We start from the raw sequence: 16,859 nt of genomic DNA, 5'->3' as shown, positions 1-16,859 counted from the left end.
TTTTTTTTTTTTCGTTTCACCGTGGCTATGGCAGTATTATGTACTACTGAGCGTCCACTAATAATGCAACATTGGTTGGAGATTACATCCATCTTGCGTTGCTGAACTCAGATTGCTGAGTGAGTGCAGCTTGAAGACATGTTCCCACATTTATAAAAAAAATCTTTATAAATAAAAAAATTTATAAAAAAACTGATAAAAAAATAAAAAAAAGATGTGCGCATCCCAACGACGTAAAATTACTGGTGTAGTGTGTACGAGTGACACCGAAGCAGCACTTGGGCAAAACAGCCTGCTCAGAGCTGGACTGCTGTCCTCCTGCAGCTCTGTAACAGCATTTCCATTACCGGAAACAGTAACGGAAACGTAATGGAAACGAAATTGTAAGGCTGGTATCGGAAACCGATAACGGAAACGAAAATGGAAACGGTAACGAAAATATATCCGCTATCCTTCCATGCCATACCATACTTTGGGAACCACTGCCACAGCCTCCGATCGAGACAGTGGCCAGCTGCCAGAAACTAGACGGACACAATGCAACGCACAACAGTGAATTACAGGCAGCATTTACGTCATTTTTTATTGCTGAATGCTTGCCGATTCTTGCTGAGAATCTTTCACAATCGACGTTACGAGAGTCGCGCGCGGTTTTTTTTTTTTATCACTCAGTAGCTCGTACTTACGCTAAGCAAAAACTGCGCCACAGACAAAAAAGATTCTAGATTTCGCAGGTGATGAAGTGAATGACGAACGAGTCGTTGACGACGTAGCCGTTGTCTGGATTCTCGATGTCTTCCAAGCTCATTATGGCCGTGTACCCGATTCCTTCGTTTTCACCTTCCTTCGGCCTCTGGAAGCAGTGCTCCAGCTCCGGTCCCAGCTCTTCCGGTATAATCTCGGCAATCTTGTGGTAGGTATTGCTCTTCTGGTCCACGATGATGAAGGTACTCCTGCGCTTGTACGGCCACTCGAGCGTCGGATCATATGGGCCCTTGGTGATGTAGACGTACACACTTAGACACGTCTTGCCTTTGTCGTCCTTCTCCGCGAAGTGACCGCCCAGGTACATCTTGTAGCCCTGAATTCCGACGTAGAAATCGTCGCTGAAAAACGACTTCGCCTTGCCCTCCACAGCCTGCTCCTTCAGCTTGTAAAAATACTTGACCTGCCAGACGAACTTGCTGGAACGGAACTTATCTTCGATGCTGTCGATTCTTCCTTTCAGGTAGCCCTGGATCTTTTCGATTTTTCCGACGATCCTTTTGCTGGCAATGGCAGAGTCCTCGCGCATTTTCTTCATCTCGCTCTTCACCGTTTCCTGGAAAGAGTTGACGGTGCTGCGGATCACCTCAAACTCGGCGAAGCTCTCTTTGAAAGACTTGACCTCGCGACAGACATCGTCCAGTTTCTCGCGGACTTCGCTGATCTGGCAAGCCTCCGCGTTGGTGTACATGGCCACGTCGTCCCTGGCGAAGCCGGCAACCGCGGACCCTTCGCCGGCCTCTTGCTGCTGAAGATTCCTCTGACATTCGGTCTTGAGATGCGTCGCCACGTCCTGATGCTTGAGCTCTTTCATGCAGATGCCGCACTGGACGCCGTGATAGCCGCAAGTGCTGACGTGCTCCTTGAGACTATTCAGAGGCCCGATGTGGTCGCATCCGTTTCCCTTGTTCGGACAAGCCACCTTGAAGCCCTGCAAGATCTCTGCAGATGTCGTGTCGTGGTAGAGCTGATCCGGGAGGCTCTTGGTGTTATCCACGGGGCAGGTGAATGCGTCGTCCTCCTTCAGTTTGGAGAAGCACTTTGGGCAGAAGAAATGCGAGCATTTGGTCAGGTACAGTTCCGAGGGCACGGCGCCGCAGAGAGAACAGATGCGGTAGATGGGAACTTCCTCTTGGAACTCTATGCTAGTGTATTCCCCAACGAAGGGAAAGCCGGTCAGATAGCGCTGGCAAGTCGTCATCGCCAACGGTCGCAGGCCGTGTAGAACATATGATGCAGGTGGCTTCGAAATGCACGAGGACGCACGGGCGATTACGCGCGGGTCATGCAGGCCCAGTGCAAGCGTGCCAGTAGTGGCTCTAGTTTGGCCGTCACATATTTGATGACAACATTGTCATTTTCTTACGAGGCGATCAGTAACGCGTGACAAGGCCGGAATCGTAATCGTAAATTACTCGGGACTACGGCGGTCGCCGTAAATGTTTCGGGAACTTGAATTCTTTTGACTGATATAGCTTCGTCCAGGCATGGCGTTGTCATCATCCAGCAACATGGGTCGTTCAAACATTTGCTGCTGGACGTTATATCAAGAATTTAAAGGTAATTATTGAGATTTTGCTATTGCTACAAGTTACAGTAGGAAACAGCTCTTGCCTTGATTTCCATTTGAGATAGAGGCATTTGTGGAAGGGCCACGATGCCTTTCTGTGCTCCTCCCCAAGCAAAATCATAATTAACCGTTGTGTTCCGTTGCGTGTTCGTGCTTTCGCCGTTGTCGGCCTCATAGAGGTGGGCAAGTCACGACTAACGGTTCACATCGGTTCAACGTCATACGACGGAGTCTGGGCCGACTTCTAAGGGAACTGAGCAGACATATATATCTGCAGAAAACCCAGGAAAAACCCCCAGATGATGGCAACACAGCCGGCAATGAGATTCGAACCCGGGTACCCCCCAGTCTCGACATGGCCAGCTAACCACTAGCCACTCGTTGCGGTCGGTTGTGCAAAATGGTGATCAATGAAACAGGCCTTATAGCAGGGCGTATCTAGCAAAGTGAGTGAACAGTACGAAAACAAGTACAACACATTTAGCCAGAACTACATGTCGGCGTCTCCAATTTACTGCATCTCGTGCGGAGGAAACTGTAATTCAAAATGAACGGCGCCGGTTGGTACATATTGGCGTGTGCCATAGTCGCAATAGTCAGCCAGAAAAAGTAATGTTTCCACGAGCAACAAAAAGTAATGTCCAGATTCTGGTTTTCAAGAACACATTTTTATAATAGACTTCGGATGTGGGCACGGTTGCCCGTGATGTCAGCTGCTGTCCTCTCTCTCTCTCTCTGTCTATCTGTCGACTTCTGTACGCAGTTCACAGAACAGCTGCTTCACGACGCTACGGAATAAAAAAAATGAAAGAGCGGTTTCTTCCAACATGAATATGACCTCGATTCCCAGCTGCACAGTATTTATGTACGAACATTATTTCTGTCTGTTTCTTGTTTTGTCACCCGGCTCTTTTGAATGCCAGTGACGCTTTTTGTTCGGTCACGCGTCTGACGTCTGACGCGTCTAGTGAACATGGCTCTGCCATTCGTATCCAAACTTGACGGATTTTATTACTACCGCGCTCTGCTGAATCACCCTGTGCGCGTCTGCTTGTCTGCGTCTTCTGCTAAGTGATGTGCCAGCGCTAGTTTCGCGCATCTCGTCATGGCCGGCTTGTGTGACAATAAATATCCAAAAAACGAAAACATTGCTGTTAGCCCGAATGACTCAAGCGACGTAGACCGCCTTGACGACTATCAAGATGCACCATTTTTGGGTGGAAGGTTAGCTTTAAACCAGGAGAGCGAGCTCACCTCTCCCAACCCTGTCGACGCGAACCACGTCGAAACTTCGTGCCTTGTTAGCAACCGCACATCTACAGGTAGGTGCCAAAGTCTGCTGCACTCCGTAATGCGCGGCGGCTACGTCACAAGGAATATGCGCAACATGTTAGAATGGTAGTCGGGAACACAAGCGCAATTTTGCATTGCATGGGCTGCAGGCGTTTTCTTTTCGCATTTTTCTGCTCGCAACAGTATTAATGGAAACATAATAACATCGACACAGAAAGGAATTAGTTAATAGTAATAGCACTGCCCTCGAACCTTCGAACTATCTATAACATATCTCTCATTTATTATGCATTTTGTTCGATATTTTTCCATTGCGACAAAAAATTTATTCGTTACATTTCTTCAATATGTCTAGAAGTCAGCCCAAATGCAAATGAACAACCTGCTGCTGCAAGAATTACTGCAAGGCAGTGCACACGAGGAATGTCTATCGAAGAGACGAAAGAATATTTTGCTGTTCGGGTAAGAACAAAGCTTTTCCGAGCATGCTGCTTCTCATTGTGGTATAGCTGATAACAGTGTTATGTACTGGGACCTTATGGATACATTTGTCTAAAAAATTACCAGTGTTTGGTAGACAGACCTCAAATAAACCCAAGCTGTCGAACAAGTGATATAAAAAGAGAAAGTATGTTGCAACTTCAACAATGCTGTAATTATCTAGGACCACCGATATATATAGTCAGAGTTGTAGCATGTCACGTTCACATGAATCCCAATAGACGTCTCCCTGTTTGTAAACAAATGACGTCATAGTGTTCGACAGTGCCACCAATTTGGTAGAGCTGAACTACCCTCGAAGCTAGGGGCGAACAAGGTCGTGCCTGAAAGCCATGGTCTTGAGGGAATTATGATGGTCCCTGAAAGTGATGCGACTTTCGGTCCTACTTTTCTTTCAATAGTAGGCAGCGAACAAGTGCCTATTCGTGGAACCCAGCCCTCCCCTTCCGATTTGTTTCGGTTTCAGTCTGTCTACCAACGTCATGATTGACGTTTTTTGGGCAGAGGTCCATTAGGGATATTAGTTCTACCGTCAAGCTCCGTCAAGTAGACTGTGTGATACTCCTGGGATAAATGGATATTTCATGATAAATGTTTCCACAGGATGGAGCCATTGAAAAGGCTGCAGAGCAGTGTAACCCTGTCCTATTGCAACACTTAGACGGTGAACTCAGAGGAGTATGGCTTCTAACACAGTAAGGCTCTTGCATTCCTTGCCCTAAACACAAAAGTAAGGTGCAAACAAACCAGAATAGATTCAATTGAGGTAATACTTCCTTGGCACTCATGGGAAAAGAGGGACACAAGACAGAGCGCTATGTGAGTCTTATGCGAGTCAAAGCACGCGTCTTGTTCTGAGTCTGTGCTGTGTCCTGTGTCCAGACCTGTAAAAATTACTTTTCAGGAGCAATTGAATTACAGTTGTAACTACACGCTCATAAGAGTAATTAAATTTCACTTATAATTACAAAATTGTATTTGTAAGTGGATTACAATAACAATTAATTCAATTAACATAAAAGTAATTGAGCTATGCAAGTTACATTAATTTTAATACGTAATTGTGATGTATAACTTTATGCTTCTTCCCTGAGTGATGCAGCACAGGTATTGAAATATTTATTGAAAGGACGAATGAAATTCGTACTGGGGCAAGGTTCATAAAAATTTATGCTAGCAGCAACAAGGTCCCATATAGTACCATAGAGCATTGACTCTACAAGGTTCCTGGTGACTCAGCGAAAGGAGATGGGGAAGGCCTGTAGGCATTCTGTGTACATATTTGGTCATTCGATGTTCACGTGTTTGGTCAGGGGTTCTTGGTCACATACGAGGGGCTCTATGCCGGGCGAGAAGCTCCAGGGGAAATTTTCCTCAGATAAGCCGCACCGTTACATAAGCCGCAGTAGACCTCCACAGAACTTTTTTAACAGATAAGCTGTGGATTATATGCAAATAAGGTAGCTCCAGGTGCATTACGTATTCGACTAAAGTAATGAAGTTACAACTACGTAGTACCGAAAATAGTCCCAGAGGTAATTAATCACTGAGAATGTAATTAATTACACTCATTGGGAAACTTGATGTCTTTTCCCTCAGTCTCAAGGAATTGTTAACTTATTCGAATCCCTCATTCCTTTCAAACTCTTTTTTTAAAGTGTTATTCGCTGTGACATTTCAGAATTGACCATTGGGACACAGAAAAAGAACGCCTCTTGTTTCTGACGGACTTCAGCCTGATCATACTGAAGTATGACTTTATCACACTGAAGTTGCTCGACTATCAACGTCTGCACCTCAAGAGTTTTGACAAAGTCCAGGTTGGGCCGCTCACATATCCAGAAAAGTCCATTATGCCGTGAGTCTCCCATGTAATTACAGTAAACACATTTCTACCCCCCCCCCCTTTTTTGCCCCACCTGGAGAACCGAAGTCGCCAAATTTTACTGCACACTCAGCACTACCAATCAGCATCTCATATTCAGAATTTAAAGATCTGCTCTTTCACATGATACCACCTGATTTTAACATGTTTTACAGCTCCTGGTGATAAAACCTGACTTTTATTGTGGAAAACATCCTCAGTATATTAATTTATTTTATTTATTGCATTATTTTCTATTTATTAAACAATTTGAACTATTAAATTATTTTGTTATTTATTAGGGATATTTAATGCACTTAATGATAATACCCCCACCCTACCCGCACTTCTGAAAAAAATAAACAATGTAAAATATGAAAACACAATGGTCTTGGTATGCACACACATATATATGTATGTATATACATATATATAGCTGAAATGAAAAATGAAACACAGACTATGAAGGTACGGGAAGTAAGAAAAAAACGGGATGATTTATTTACATTTAAGATACTTGGAGTGCTAAAAGGGTTGTCTGCATTAACATATTGTCTGCATGTCTGTATTTATATATCTGTAAAAGTAAGTCAAAAAGTGCAAAATCCACTGATATGATGGAGAGAAGCAAACGCCTTTGTTCAGGAGAGGACCCTTGTATTGGCATTGCCCCCCCCCGCCCCCTTATTGTAGGTTATATGAAGATCTACACAGCAGTGCTTTCAGCATCTGGTAGTGTCCATAAGCTTGTTTTACAAAGAGAGTCTTCATTCTATGCGTCATATTTGCGAGAACTTCTCCTCAGAAAGCTGACGGCTTCCAGCTGCGGCAGCGTTCACTCATACAATTCTTTATCCATTGCTCCCAACACATGCTGCCGCACAGGAAAATAAGTGTAGCCATGGATTTCATTAGAGACAAGGTAACGGCTAGGGGTAGGGTGTTGCAGGCTGCCGAGAACTCCCCGTGCAGTGAAGAAGGTTCTCTCCTTTCTCCTACGAGGTGTGCTTTCTGTCTCTTACACTGTCGTCTGCTTTCTGTGGTGGTAAAAGCTGTGGTGTGTGCACGATCTGTATATGTACTGTGGCATACTGGAATGGTTCGTAGCATTCAGTGATGGCATTCACTAACTACCTCACGATGGAGTAGTTTAACTAGTAGTTCAACTACTTTTCAGGGAGTAGTTAAAACTACTACTTTAACTACTGCAGTGTATTTTAACTACATCTATAACTACTTAGCGTTGTCCATCAACATCAATCCCTTGTAGTGTTCTTGGACACCTAAATATGAATCTCAAGCAATGATAAACTTGCTGTTTTATCTGCGGCAGGATTTTTTCTGTGCCTGCTCGATAAACTAAGTTGCAGAATTATTTTGCAGCAAATGAGGCTCCACTAGACGAGTAAAGCTTGCAGCAAGATCGGAAGTAGTTGGTGCCTGCAGTAACCTAACTACTGTAGTTAACTACTCAAAATAGTAGTTTGACTAGTAGTTCATTTCTGCGAGTAGTTGATAACTACTTTTTAACTACAATCAGGAAGTTGAACTACATGTAGTTAACTACTGGCCATCACTGGTAGCCTTGGCATTTCTGTTCAATGTTTCTGCTTTCTATCTCGACGCTGTTTGTGGCATGCTTCTGTCACATCTTGTCCTGCACATGAGTAGAGAGAGTTGTAAAATGTGTATAAGTCTACTTTTGCAATTTTTCTTTACTACTATACTTAATTCCTTTTGCAGTCCACGTAACCAGGATGGGATTCGTTGTATCTGGGACAACAATGCCACAATACCTTTTGTCAAAGTAAGTGTACGTGAAACTTCGTGAGCACTTCAACAAACTGGGTGAGGAAGTGCGATAATGTGCAATGGTCTCCCACTGGTTTCCGCAAACGATTCGTCGTGATTATACTTCGACAATCCTTCCACACGGTCAGGCCGCACTTGTTGAGAAGGAAAGCGTAAACTGTTGCTTCGTTCATGCGCAAATTGTATTTGTTCTTTCCCCCGAAGGAATGGAACCCGTGGTGTCGTGACATACCGTGGGTCACCTTCACGGCGCACCACCTGTGGGACACTCCAAGCCCATCCGATTACTACGACGTGCACTGCTTCTCGGACTCTCTCGTCGCTGCCGTGATCCAGCTGGACCTCGCCGTGGCGCCCCCCACCGACATTGTTCGTACGCACCACTGCGTCGTGGCCCAGGAGCCCGTCCTCATACGCAGCTATGCCGGAGTGGCAGCAGCATTCCACAATGCGAACAACCTCGGCTTTTTCAAGGCGCGGGGAAAAGTCAGTTTCTGATCTCCACGACGAACCCGCTTAGTTATATTTGATTATAGGTTAGAATGTAACTTCTAACTTGCGCTGCCGAAAGGAAGCCCGCGACACACTCCCTTTTGCTCTTGAAGCTGAGCCGTTGTATACTACCGAAACTAAAAAAAAAAATTATTCTATAACCCAGGTCAAAAGCTCACGAAAGTGGCACGACTCGAATTGCGGGTAATATATGAGTAGGGCCTGACTTTTTAGGGTTAAACCCGTATCCGCCCGGTATTTTACCCCCCGAACGAAATCCGTAAAATTCGGGTTTAACCCGAATCTACCCGAAAACATCCGGGTCGCATGGCACACTCGTAAGCGTGCATTACAATAAAGTTTGATGACATTGCTAAACATTAGTTCCATGTTAAGACAAATTTTTATTAAACAGAAAAAAAAATCACCCGAATACACCCGAATTCCTGACGACAGAATCTGCCGTAACGGGATTTAACCCGAATACACCCGAATTTTCGAATGAAAAATCTCACCCGATATTTACCCCCCGAATTTGGCCAAAAATAAAACCCGAAAAAGTCAGGCATTATAAATATGAGATACCAAAGATGTAGGAATATTGACGATACGCGATTCAGTTGCATTACCATATTTTACTTTCTCTGCATATTGAATGGGAGCCTATAGGGCTTCGTTTTATAATTGATATGCAACCTTTGTGCCTATGTTTAGGTAACCATCTCGTTATTTTATTATTATATGGTGCTTTCAGCACTGTACATCCTGCTGTTAGGGTTACCATTCAATGGAAGGAACAGTTCACAGACTGTATCTACTATGTTGTTCTTATTAACAATGTCCTGGACACTACTGCTACCACATTTAAACTGGCACCCTACCAGCACTGTTGTTGTGCTTCACTGTTGTACTGGCCAATGTCGAGCCGTTGTTGCCGTTGGATGCCGCCAATCTTTGCGTCCTGGGGGCCCCTATTCGTTTTCGTAGCGTTTTTCTTCTCAACTGTAGTGTTGTGTGAACTAATTTTGTTTGAATTGTACCAATTGAAACATCGACTTTCATTTGAGAGCAAGCAGTTTTTGCATTTTAGTGCCCCTTTAAGCATTTTAAGGTGACAAGTGGCATCTATATCTGGGCGGTCATTTTTAAGTCCAGTACAATGAAAAACTCCAGTGGGCTGCTTCTGTGAAAGAGGAGATTTTATGTGGTAACCTAGTCATGCAGCAGCATTGAACGGGATGCAGTGTTGTAAGAGCTTGTATACTGCAGGGTTCTTAGAATAGGAAATATGCAAATTTTGGTCTGTACTAGTCTTTATTTGAAGTCTTGTCTGCCTCTAAATATTACAGTATTAAAACTATGTCAAATTTTAACTATGTAACTGTTAACTATGTAACTGTTAAGCAAAGCGTAAACCAATTGTTACTGTTTGGTGGTTTACAGATTTACAGATTTCAATGTTAATGTTGTGCCCCCTCTTGGATACCAGAAACATACATGCCTTTTTGACAGATAAACATTTTTGGTATGTTACGATATGCATATGAAAGCTAGTTGTTGGACCTGTCACCAGGCAGTGGATCCGGACCCCCAGTTTGGGGGGGGCGGTCTCTTTGTCGAAGAGCGTAGTGGGGGAGGGGAGAGAGGGAAATTCAATATGGTAAGCTGACGGTCTTGGGGGGCGATCCCCCCCTTCCTGGGTCCACCATGGCCTGTCACAGTGTAGTGAGTGTGCCGCCAAGCGGGTCTAAGTGTGACAGGAGTGTTGCACTTATTCTCCCTCACTCCTCTCCTGTCCTTCCCTTTTTGTCCTTATTCCCCAATATCTCCTGCCCAGGCAGGATCATACTTGCGGAGATTATATTTCAGAACCAGCTAATGATTGTGATAGGCAAGCATATCAGATGGGTGTTCCGTTGTCTTGTGATATGTACCGACATTATATAATTTTTTTTCTTTGCACGTATTTACATATTGTGTTCCGTATATTTGTGCATGTGTAACTCTTCATGTCAGAAGTGCCTTAAATGAGGCACTGTAACAGTCTGTTGCATGTCAGTGTGACAAGAATGAGGCTATAACAACATGTTGCTTGTTGGCACTAATGGTGTTTTGAAAAAGAACAACTAGGCTGTGCCGCAACAGGAGCATAAACAATGTTTCTTTCTTTCGTTTTTTTAGGTTTGAAACCTTCAGATTTTGATGGTGAGCTTAAGTGCATTGTATGCATACTACCTATTGATAGCACTCATATCCAGCAAATATTTTTCTGATCGTGGCACCTGACAAAACATGGTTTGTCAGGCCTCTGCTTTTTAGGTTCCCTGGATGCCGCTATGCCAATGTTCCCTATCGCTATGTTAGTGTACATATAAAGTACATTGATCTAGTACTTTGACTGTACTCTAAACAAAGAATGAAAGTAAACTTTAGAATCTAGTCCTTTTCTCGTGAACAGTATTCTCTATCTTAAGAGCTCTCGAAATGGGATGAGGGCAGTGATTTCGCCAACTTGTTCCATACGTCGTTTCAAATTTTTAAAAGAACCATATGAATATGTGTAACCTCACTGCATACTGTTTGCAGTAATATTGCACACAAGTATCAGTGTTCAAGATTTTCAACATGTATTACCCAAGCTTGCAAGAATGTTTTCATGTTTGACACTTCAGAGGAGTGCTTCTTTTTACCACTCACTTTTCGTACTTACCAATAAATGGGTATTTGATGTTCAAAGTGACAAACAGTTGCAGTTCTTAAGCTCAGCTACACGATGGATTTTAGTGGCTGTTTAAATCTATGCTGAAAGGACTTGCAAAAGCTAAGATAGGATTTTAAATGTAATTTAGGTTTGCAATACTATTCCAATTTTCTCTGGCCTGCAAGGATGCAGTTCTATCTGTGGTTTCAAAATTTTTAATTCAAGTTTGCATAGCAGTGTTCAAAATCGACATTGTGTGTGATAAAGGTATTGTGCTGTACATAAGATTGTACGGTTGAAATAACCGTGCATGAGTGTGCTATTTTGTGCGATGACCTAATCTTTCTAATAGATCTGCAACAAATTGGAGGTTAAAAATGTGTAGCGCATGGTGGAATGAAGACTTGAAAATCTTGTACATAGTTGGTAACTGGGGGGTCTTTGAAGTTACAGATGTAGCATGTCAACTTGTGCTCCTGTATTACGAGCATTATGCACACAGCTGGGTCATTTAAGCTTCTTCAGGTTGCAACAGCTCAGTGCAATTCCTAAAAGTCTGGCATTTACCCAACTGCAAAGAGTAGCATAAACTGCAACCATTGACCAAAAGTGATCATATTATGCTGGGAATATTTTATACTTCAAATTATTGTAATGCTTGCTCTGTGTGGGGCAGGTATCACACGTGGTACCACCATCGGTGTCCCTGCGTCCCTTCCGACCCCGTTTTGCTGTCACTGCTGTACTTGCATAATGGGCAATACGTGGCTGTCATCGTGCTTAGAAATTTTTCCACACATTACTAGTCTAAGAATCTCAGTGTCCGCTAGACATTTGGCACGGGGAGATGCCTTTCTTTCCCTATCTCTCCAGTATGGCATATTTTTCCTATATGTCATACCATTGTATATAGGAATGTAAGCTGGAGTAAGAAATATTGTGACATCGCAGGGTTGTAACATTTCTCCTCCGAGATGTTTTCAGAAAGGTTTTGCTTCACACTGTTACGTATCTAATTTTTATCCTTCAAAGCCACAGCTATTTTTCTCTCAAGTTGTAACCATGCATTTTTTGCCCAAGAAAAAGACTTTCTGTTTGTTATACGTAACCTTGAAGCTTAGGGCAACAATAGTTCTGTACATTGTAATGTCGGTGTGTCAGTATAAATCTTTTGTCATTACGGGGATACAATAAAGCAGTCGCCTTTTACGTGATGAATTTTCATGACGGTGTTAAGTACTGCACACCTTATAGAAATGTTCCAGTGAAGCTCACACCACTTTGGTTTTGAAACAACTACAGTCGACGACCAATTTTTCGGACCCGGATTCTTCGGACATGCTCGTTTATTCAGACCTTCGCGGAGGTCCCGCGGAGGTCCCAGGTCCCATACAGTTGATGTACGAGACCGCCCAAAATTTCAGACTCTCTTTGCCCAACCTGCGAATTTCTCTCTTGGGGTGACCGAAATTAGTCTCTAAAGAAATCAGCCAACTAAAATATTCAGCAAAAAAATAGGCAATGATTGTTAATTTTCCATTTCTGGTCTGTTGTAACGCGTTTAAGCACGTGCTGTCCGCCCGCGAGTCGTGCGACAGCGCTGTAAAGCGAACTTCACCTAAAGCACGCACGCGTTAGGTGAAGCCGACTTGCGATCTTGCTTGATGACTGCGTTGCCTCTGTCAGTGTGCAGTGACGAACTGTCGTTTGGGGAAACAGAAGCTGATGTTATCAGGCAGAGTTAGACGCGCGTTAGGAAAGCATCGACAAATTTTTCCAGCCTACTATTGCTTAGTAAAGTTCATTTTGAAGCGAAATTCTTTTTTTTTTTTTTTTCGGACTGCTCGATTATTCGGACTTTTGCGCGATCCCCGCAGAGTCCGAAAAATCGAACGGCGACTATATTCGCACATGCTTAATACTGGTAGGTGAAAAAATGTCTCCCCTGAAGCGATCATTTCACGCGTGACAACAAACACAACGCAAGTATCCCGAGCAACAATGTTTATTCTTCCTATCCAAATGTATACGAATAAATTCTATGGAGCGTATATTGCGGGTCTTATGTGCTCCTCGAGCTTTTTGACGAGCTTATCGATATCAACGTCTGGATACTTCTCTTTCAGTAAGCTCTTGTCGACGTCTGGAAACCTCTTCAGCAGTTGCAGGACACGATTTCTGTCTCGAGTCACCCGCCTTTTTTCTTCCCTCGCCTCTTGCTCACGATACTTCCTCAAAAAGTCTTTCATGTCGTTGTCCCGAAAGAGAAGAAAGTATCCGTTTGGGTTTGCCTTTCGTGGCATCACGTGCTCTTGCCTCGCGTACCTAGAAAAATAATTTTTTTTCATGTGCATCGACTGGCTTCGGTTGCACTCAACTACAACTGATACAACGTACAATTTACACCTCTTTTAAGCATAATTTACGCCTCTTCAACCCTTCTGGAGAAGGGTGGCAATGCAGAGAGGCCTGTCGTTGGTCTCCTATGAACACAGTAATTGTAAAAAGCCTCTGTCGCGGAGAAGACGTGTGGTCTGTGAAACGGACAGCACCACAGTGCTGGACGTGACAAACAGAACAACCGCCATTATGTGACGAATGCTGCACTGTTAGCTCATAAAGAAATGAAAACAAAAGACAAAGTAGGCAAACTTGAACATTCAAGCTTCTGGCAAAAAAAGTTTTTTTGCAAAAGTGTTTTTTATAATCTGTAGGTTGCAGGAGAATGTCAGATGTCTCGGGATGTGTTGACAGGGCAAGAGACTTGCGGCAATTTCCTCTCACACCCTACCTTTGTCAGGTTTACTGCTCAGAGCAAATTGGTGGATCTTTCGCTCCAAACAAACACCGAATACCACACACTGTGACGGTACATTCAGTGGATCCTACCACATCATTCTAAATTTTTGCAAAGTTACCTCGTTCTTTGTTACGTGCACATTAATTGATTTTCTTTTTTTTTACATTAAAATTTTCTTCACTTACTCTCTGACAAGACCGTAATCGTTCTCTCTCAGCTCCCAAGGTTGTTCACCGGTCTCTCCAGTCTCGAGCAGATAGTAAGCCCTGTTGCGTTCCCGGACGACCGCTTCCAAGTTTGCCATGCTGTCCTGCACCTGTTCCGACATTTGCGCGTTCGGCATTAAAGTCAACTTTCCCGTGCCCCTCATTCCTCGCCTAACCTTGTCGATTCGCTCGGGACTCGGGAACAGCTCTACTGCTTCTTCAGCGGCGTGCTCCATCGTTAGCAGCATGTTGTACTCCTTGAGCAAGACGTACCTGTAAGAATTTTTTTTTTTTTAAGTTGGAAAATCTTTTGTTCTTCACTAGACTTTATTGTTACCAAAGTTTATGCAGGTCAGAGTTGCTCTTGATGCGTAACTCTTCTTTGGACCAAGATTTTCCTAGAAACAAAAGTTCACTTCACACTTTCGCTTTTCATTTTTTAGGGTATTCTTAGTTTACCCGACTTGACTTCTTGTGCTCCCCAGTTTTCTTTTGGCTCGAAGAATTCCATGAGATCCCTGTGCACGAAGGATGTACGCAGGTTGTACGTGGGAGAGGTAGAGAGGCATCTGAAATGCATGGCACTGCGTTAGTTGGGTGGAGATAGATGAAGGCAGGTCAATGTGGGGTCTGCGGCAAGAATGCGGCACAACAAACGGCTCGCTCCACAGAATAAGCCAAAGCGAATCCACACTTCTAGTGGCCCATGGCAATCACTTATACCACAGCCCAAGCTCGCTAGCTCTTGGATTCACTTTGTGTGACCCTGTATCAGTCGGTGCACGTTGTGCAAGTAGTGTGTATTTCTGGTCTCCCTATTTTTCGCGTGTGGACAGGTTGCTTCTTGTCCTTCGATTCGTGTGCTCATTCTACGTGTGTCAAAATTTGTGTAGCCACAACCGTCTACGCAAGTACTGTCAGGTAAGAGCAATAAATTTGTTGTGTAAGGGTACCTCGTTGCACTTGTAGCAGAGGACAGTACGTGCCCAACCGTCCTTCCTCTAACAGCACTAAAACAGAGCCCAAAAGAACGCTGTAGGTTATGCATAGTCTCACATATCACACCAGCGCACACTGGTATAAATAAGGTATCACGCGCGAAATGCAAACTTTCTATGCAAGCAAAGCAGCAGAACGCCGCTAATGGATTCTCTTGGATCAAACTGTTGGCTATCGTGGATTCTGTTGGCTATAGTCGACTAATGATAGACAACGGTAGTAAATAGAGAACAATCAATATTATCGGACGCCCTTGATATTGATTATCCAATTGCAAAACGAATGAGAAGAATACGATAGTATTTCAAATTGTTATCGCGAAGCCGTAGGTGACGCCATAGGCAAAGGTCGTGTCCGTGGCGCTCAACCTAAGCCAACGCAATCCAAGTCCACTTTAGTTTCATTGCTGGATAGCGGGAATTTTAAAGGGTACATTTCTTTGTGCAATTTCAAGTTACATGTGCGACCAGTTTGGCGTGTCAACCGAGACTGTGTTAGACCAGAACGTATAGTGTTCTTCACCACACATTAAGAATTTGTACCTTAGTAACCCCACCTCACTCAAGAAATGTCCAAAATGGTAATATAGCACCCATCTAAAGCAGACGGCGATGAGGTGAGCACTTTGTATCTAGTGGATCATATCCATGCGGATATCCTGCTTCCTTGTCGTCTCCATTAGAACATCTCTACGTCTTTGTCCACCACTTATCCAACCACGACGAAACTAGATCACTCAACGTCCACGAAGTATTGTTCAATGTCTTGATTTTAGATAAATTTTGCTAGTGCATAACCGAGTTTAATTTCACGTTTGAAGTGTATTTATCTTGTGAGTGGTTAAGAAAGTGAATGACATCTTCCGAGCGCCGTAAAGATGTCTCTAATGCCAAAGCCGAAAACCTGTCCCCAGTACAAGGACACGAAATCACTGAAATCTACCAGTTACACATTGTTGCTTAGAGAGTGATACCGTTTGATAAAGCGGCATTCCAAGTTCTGTAAATACCGCACCCAATCAGTGGCGTACATTTGGGAGAGGGAAACAAGAGGAAAATATTCCTCGCCCATAATATTTTACTGGCTATACGCCACTGCAGCCAATCAACGGATAAGATGCTGAGTCACGTACGCCGCCATTGGGTCCGGTTGGTACGATGACATCGCGGTGACGCTATCAGCGGTGTTCTAACCAGCTCGCCTGGATCAGTGGTTAGCGTTCTGACCACGTCACGTCGAATCCCGGTGCCGGCTGTGTTGTCCGGGGTTTTGGCTTGGTTTTCATCGGACGAACTGTTTCGGAAGCACCACCTCTCCTAACACTATATATACTATTATGTCTTGCTTTATTGGTTACGCTTACATGTTGTCTCATTTCACACGTTATGTCTCTCATCCATTCCGAAAGTACCAATATTTCCATGCAATACATTCAATGAGTTTCGTATTTCAATTATTTACTTCAAAATAATAGGAGACGCATTCATCCTCGTTTTTCTTTCATTCCGAGCAAAACACCGGATATACGTGGGTGTCCGATGGGCAAAATAAAAAGCATGACATGCGGGGCGGCGTTGATTGGGAATGAGGGCTAGGCACCCTACTGATCTATATGAATAAAGGTTGAATGGCAGGTGAGAGAGAAAGAGAGAGTGTGTGTGTCCCGCGGGGGAGAGGTGCGGTCACTGGCCGCCATATTAGCGGGCTTGAAGGAATACGAAGTTTACATTATCGAGAAACGGAAGTTGGGAATGGTCATTGTGCTTTTGAGCGCTCGTGTTATTGACCTCTGCGTTGCTTTATTTATTTATTTATTTATTTATTTACTATACCCTCAGGGCCTCAAAGGCTTTGCT

General features: G+C 43.8%; 3 protein-coding genes across 4 annotated transcripts; 1 reads left to right on the top strand and 2 right to left on the bottom strand.

Annotated features, from left to right (window-relative positions):
- Nucleotides 1-557: 557 nt before the first annotated feature.
- Nucleotides 558-2,075, bottom strand: LOC135370663 (TNF receptor-associated factor 6-like). Its single transcript, XM_064604450.1, has one exon. It carries the CDS (start codon nucleotides 1,964-1,966, stop codon nucleotides 722-724), a length of 1,245 nt encoding a protein of 414 aa, XP_064460520.1. The 5' UTR covers nucleotides 1,967-2,075; the 3' UTR covers nucleotides 558-721.
- On the top strand, nucleotides 1,022-12,212 carry LOC135370664 (tumor protein p63-regulated gene 1-like protein). 2 transcript variants are annotated; one of them, XM_064604452.1, is made up of 6 exons: nucleotides 1,022-2,325; nucleotides 3,984-4,090; nucleotides 4,733-4,824; nucleotides 5,811-5,987; nucleotides 7,737-7,800; nucleotides 8,010-12,212. In XM_064604452.1, the coding sequence occupies exons 1-6, from the start codon at nucleotides 2,253-2,255 to the stop codon at nucleotides 8,301-8,303; spliced, it is 807 nt and encodes a 268-aa protein (XP_064460522.1). In that variant the 5' UTR covers nucleotides 1,022-2,252; the 3' UTR covers nucleotides 8,304-12,212. The 2 variants fall into 2 exon arrangements, with proteins under 2 accessions (XP_064460522.1, XP_064460521.1); XM_064604451.1 differs by lacking the exon at nucleotides 1,022-2,325 and adding an exon at nucleotides 3,309-3,657.
- Nucleotides 12,213-12,987: 775 nt separating this feature from the next.
- LOC135370173 (large ribosomal subunit protein uL29m-like) lies at nucleotides 12,988-15,170 on the bottom strand. The gene is made up of 6 exons (XM_064603873.1): nucleotides 14,958-15,170; nucleotides 14,464-14,573; nucleotides 14,342-14,402; nucleotides 14,181-14,277; nucleotides 13,984-14,114; nucleotides 12,988-13,323 (listed from the first exon to the last, which is right to left on the bottom strand). Exons 1-6 carry the CDS (start codon nucleotides 15,050-15,052, stop codon nucleotides 13,038-13,040), a joined length of 780 nt encoding a protein of 259 aa, XP_064459943.1. The 5' UTR covers nucleotides 15,053-15,170; the 3' UTR covers nucleotides 12,988-13,037.
- Between the last annotated feature and the right edge of the window lie 1,689 nt (nucleotides 15,171-16,859).

Source organism: Ornithodoros turicata, chromosome 10 (genome assembly GCF_037126465.1).
Source record: "Ornithodoros turicata isolate Travis chromosome 10, ASM3712646v1, whole genome shotgun sequence".
NCBI classification, from domain to species: domain Eukaryota; kingdom Metazoa; phylum Arthropoda; class Arachnida; order Ixodida; family Argasidae; genus Ornithodoros; species Ornithodoros turicata.
Note: the sequence above shows the minus strand (reverse complement) of the source record. Positions and strands in the feature narration are given on the sequence as shown.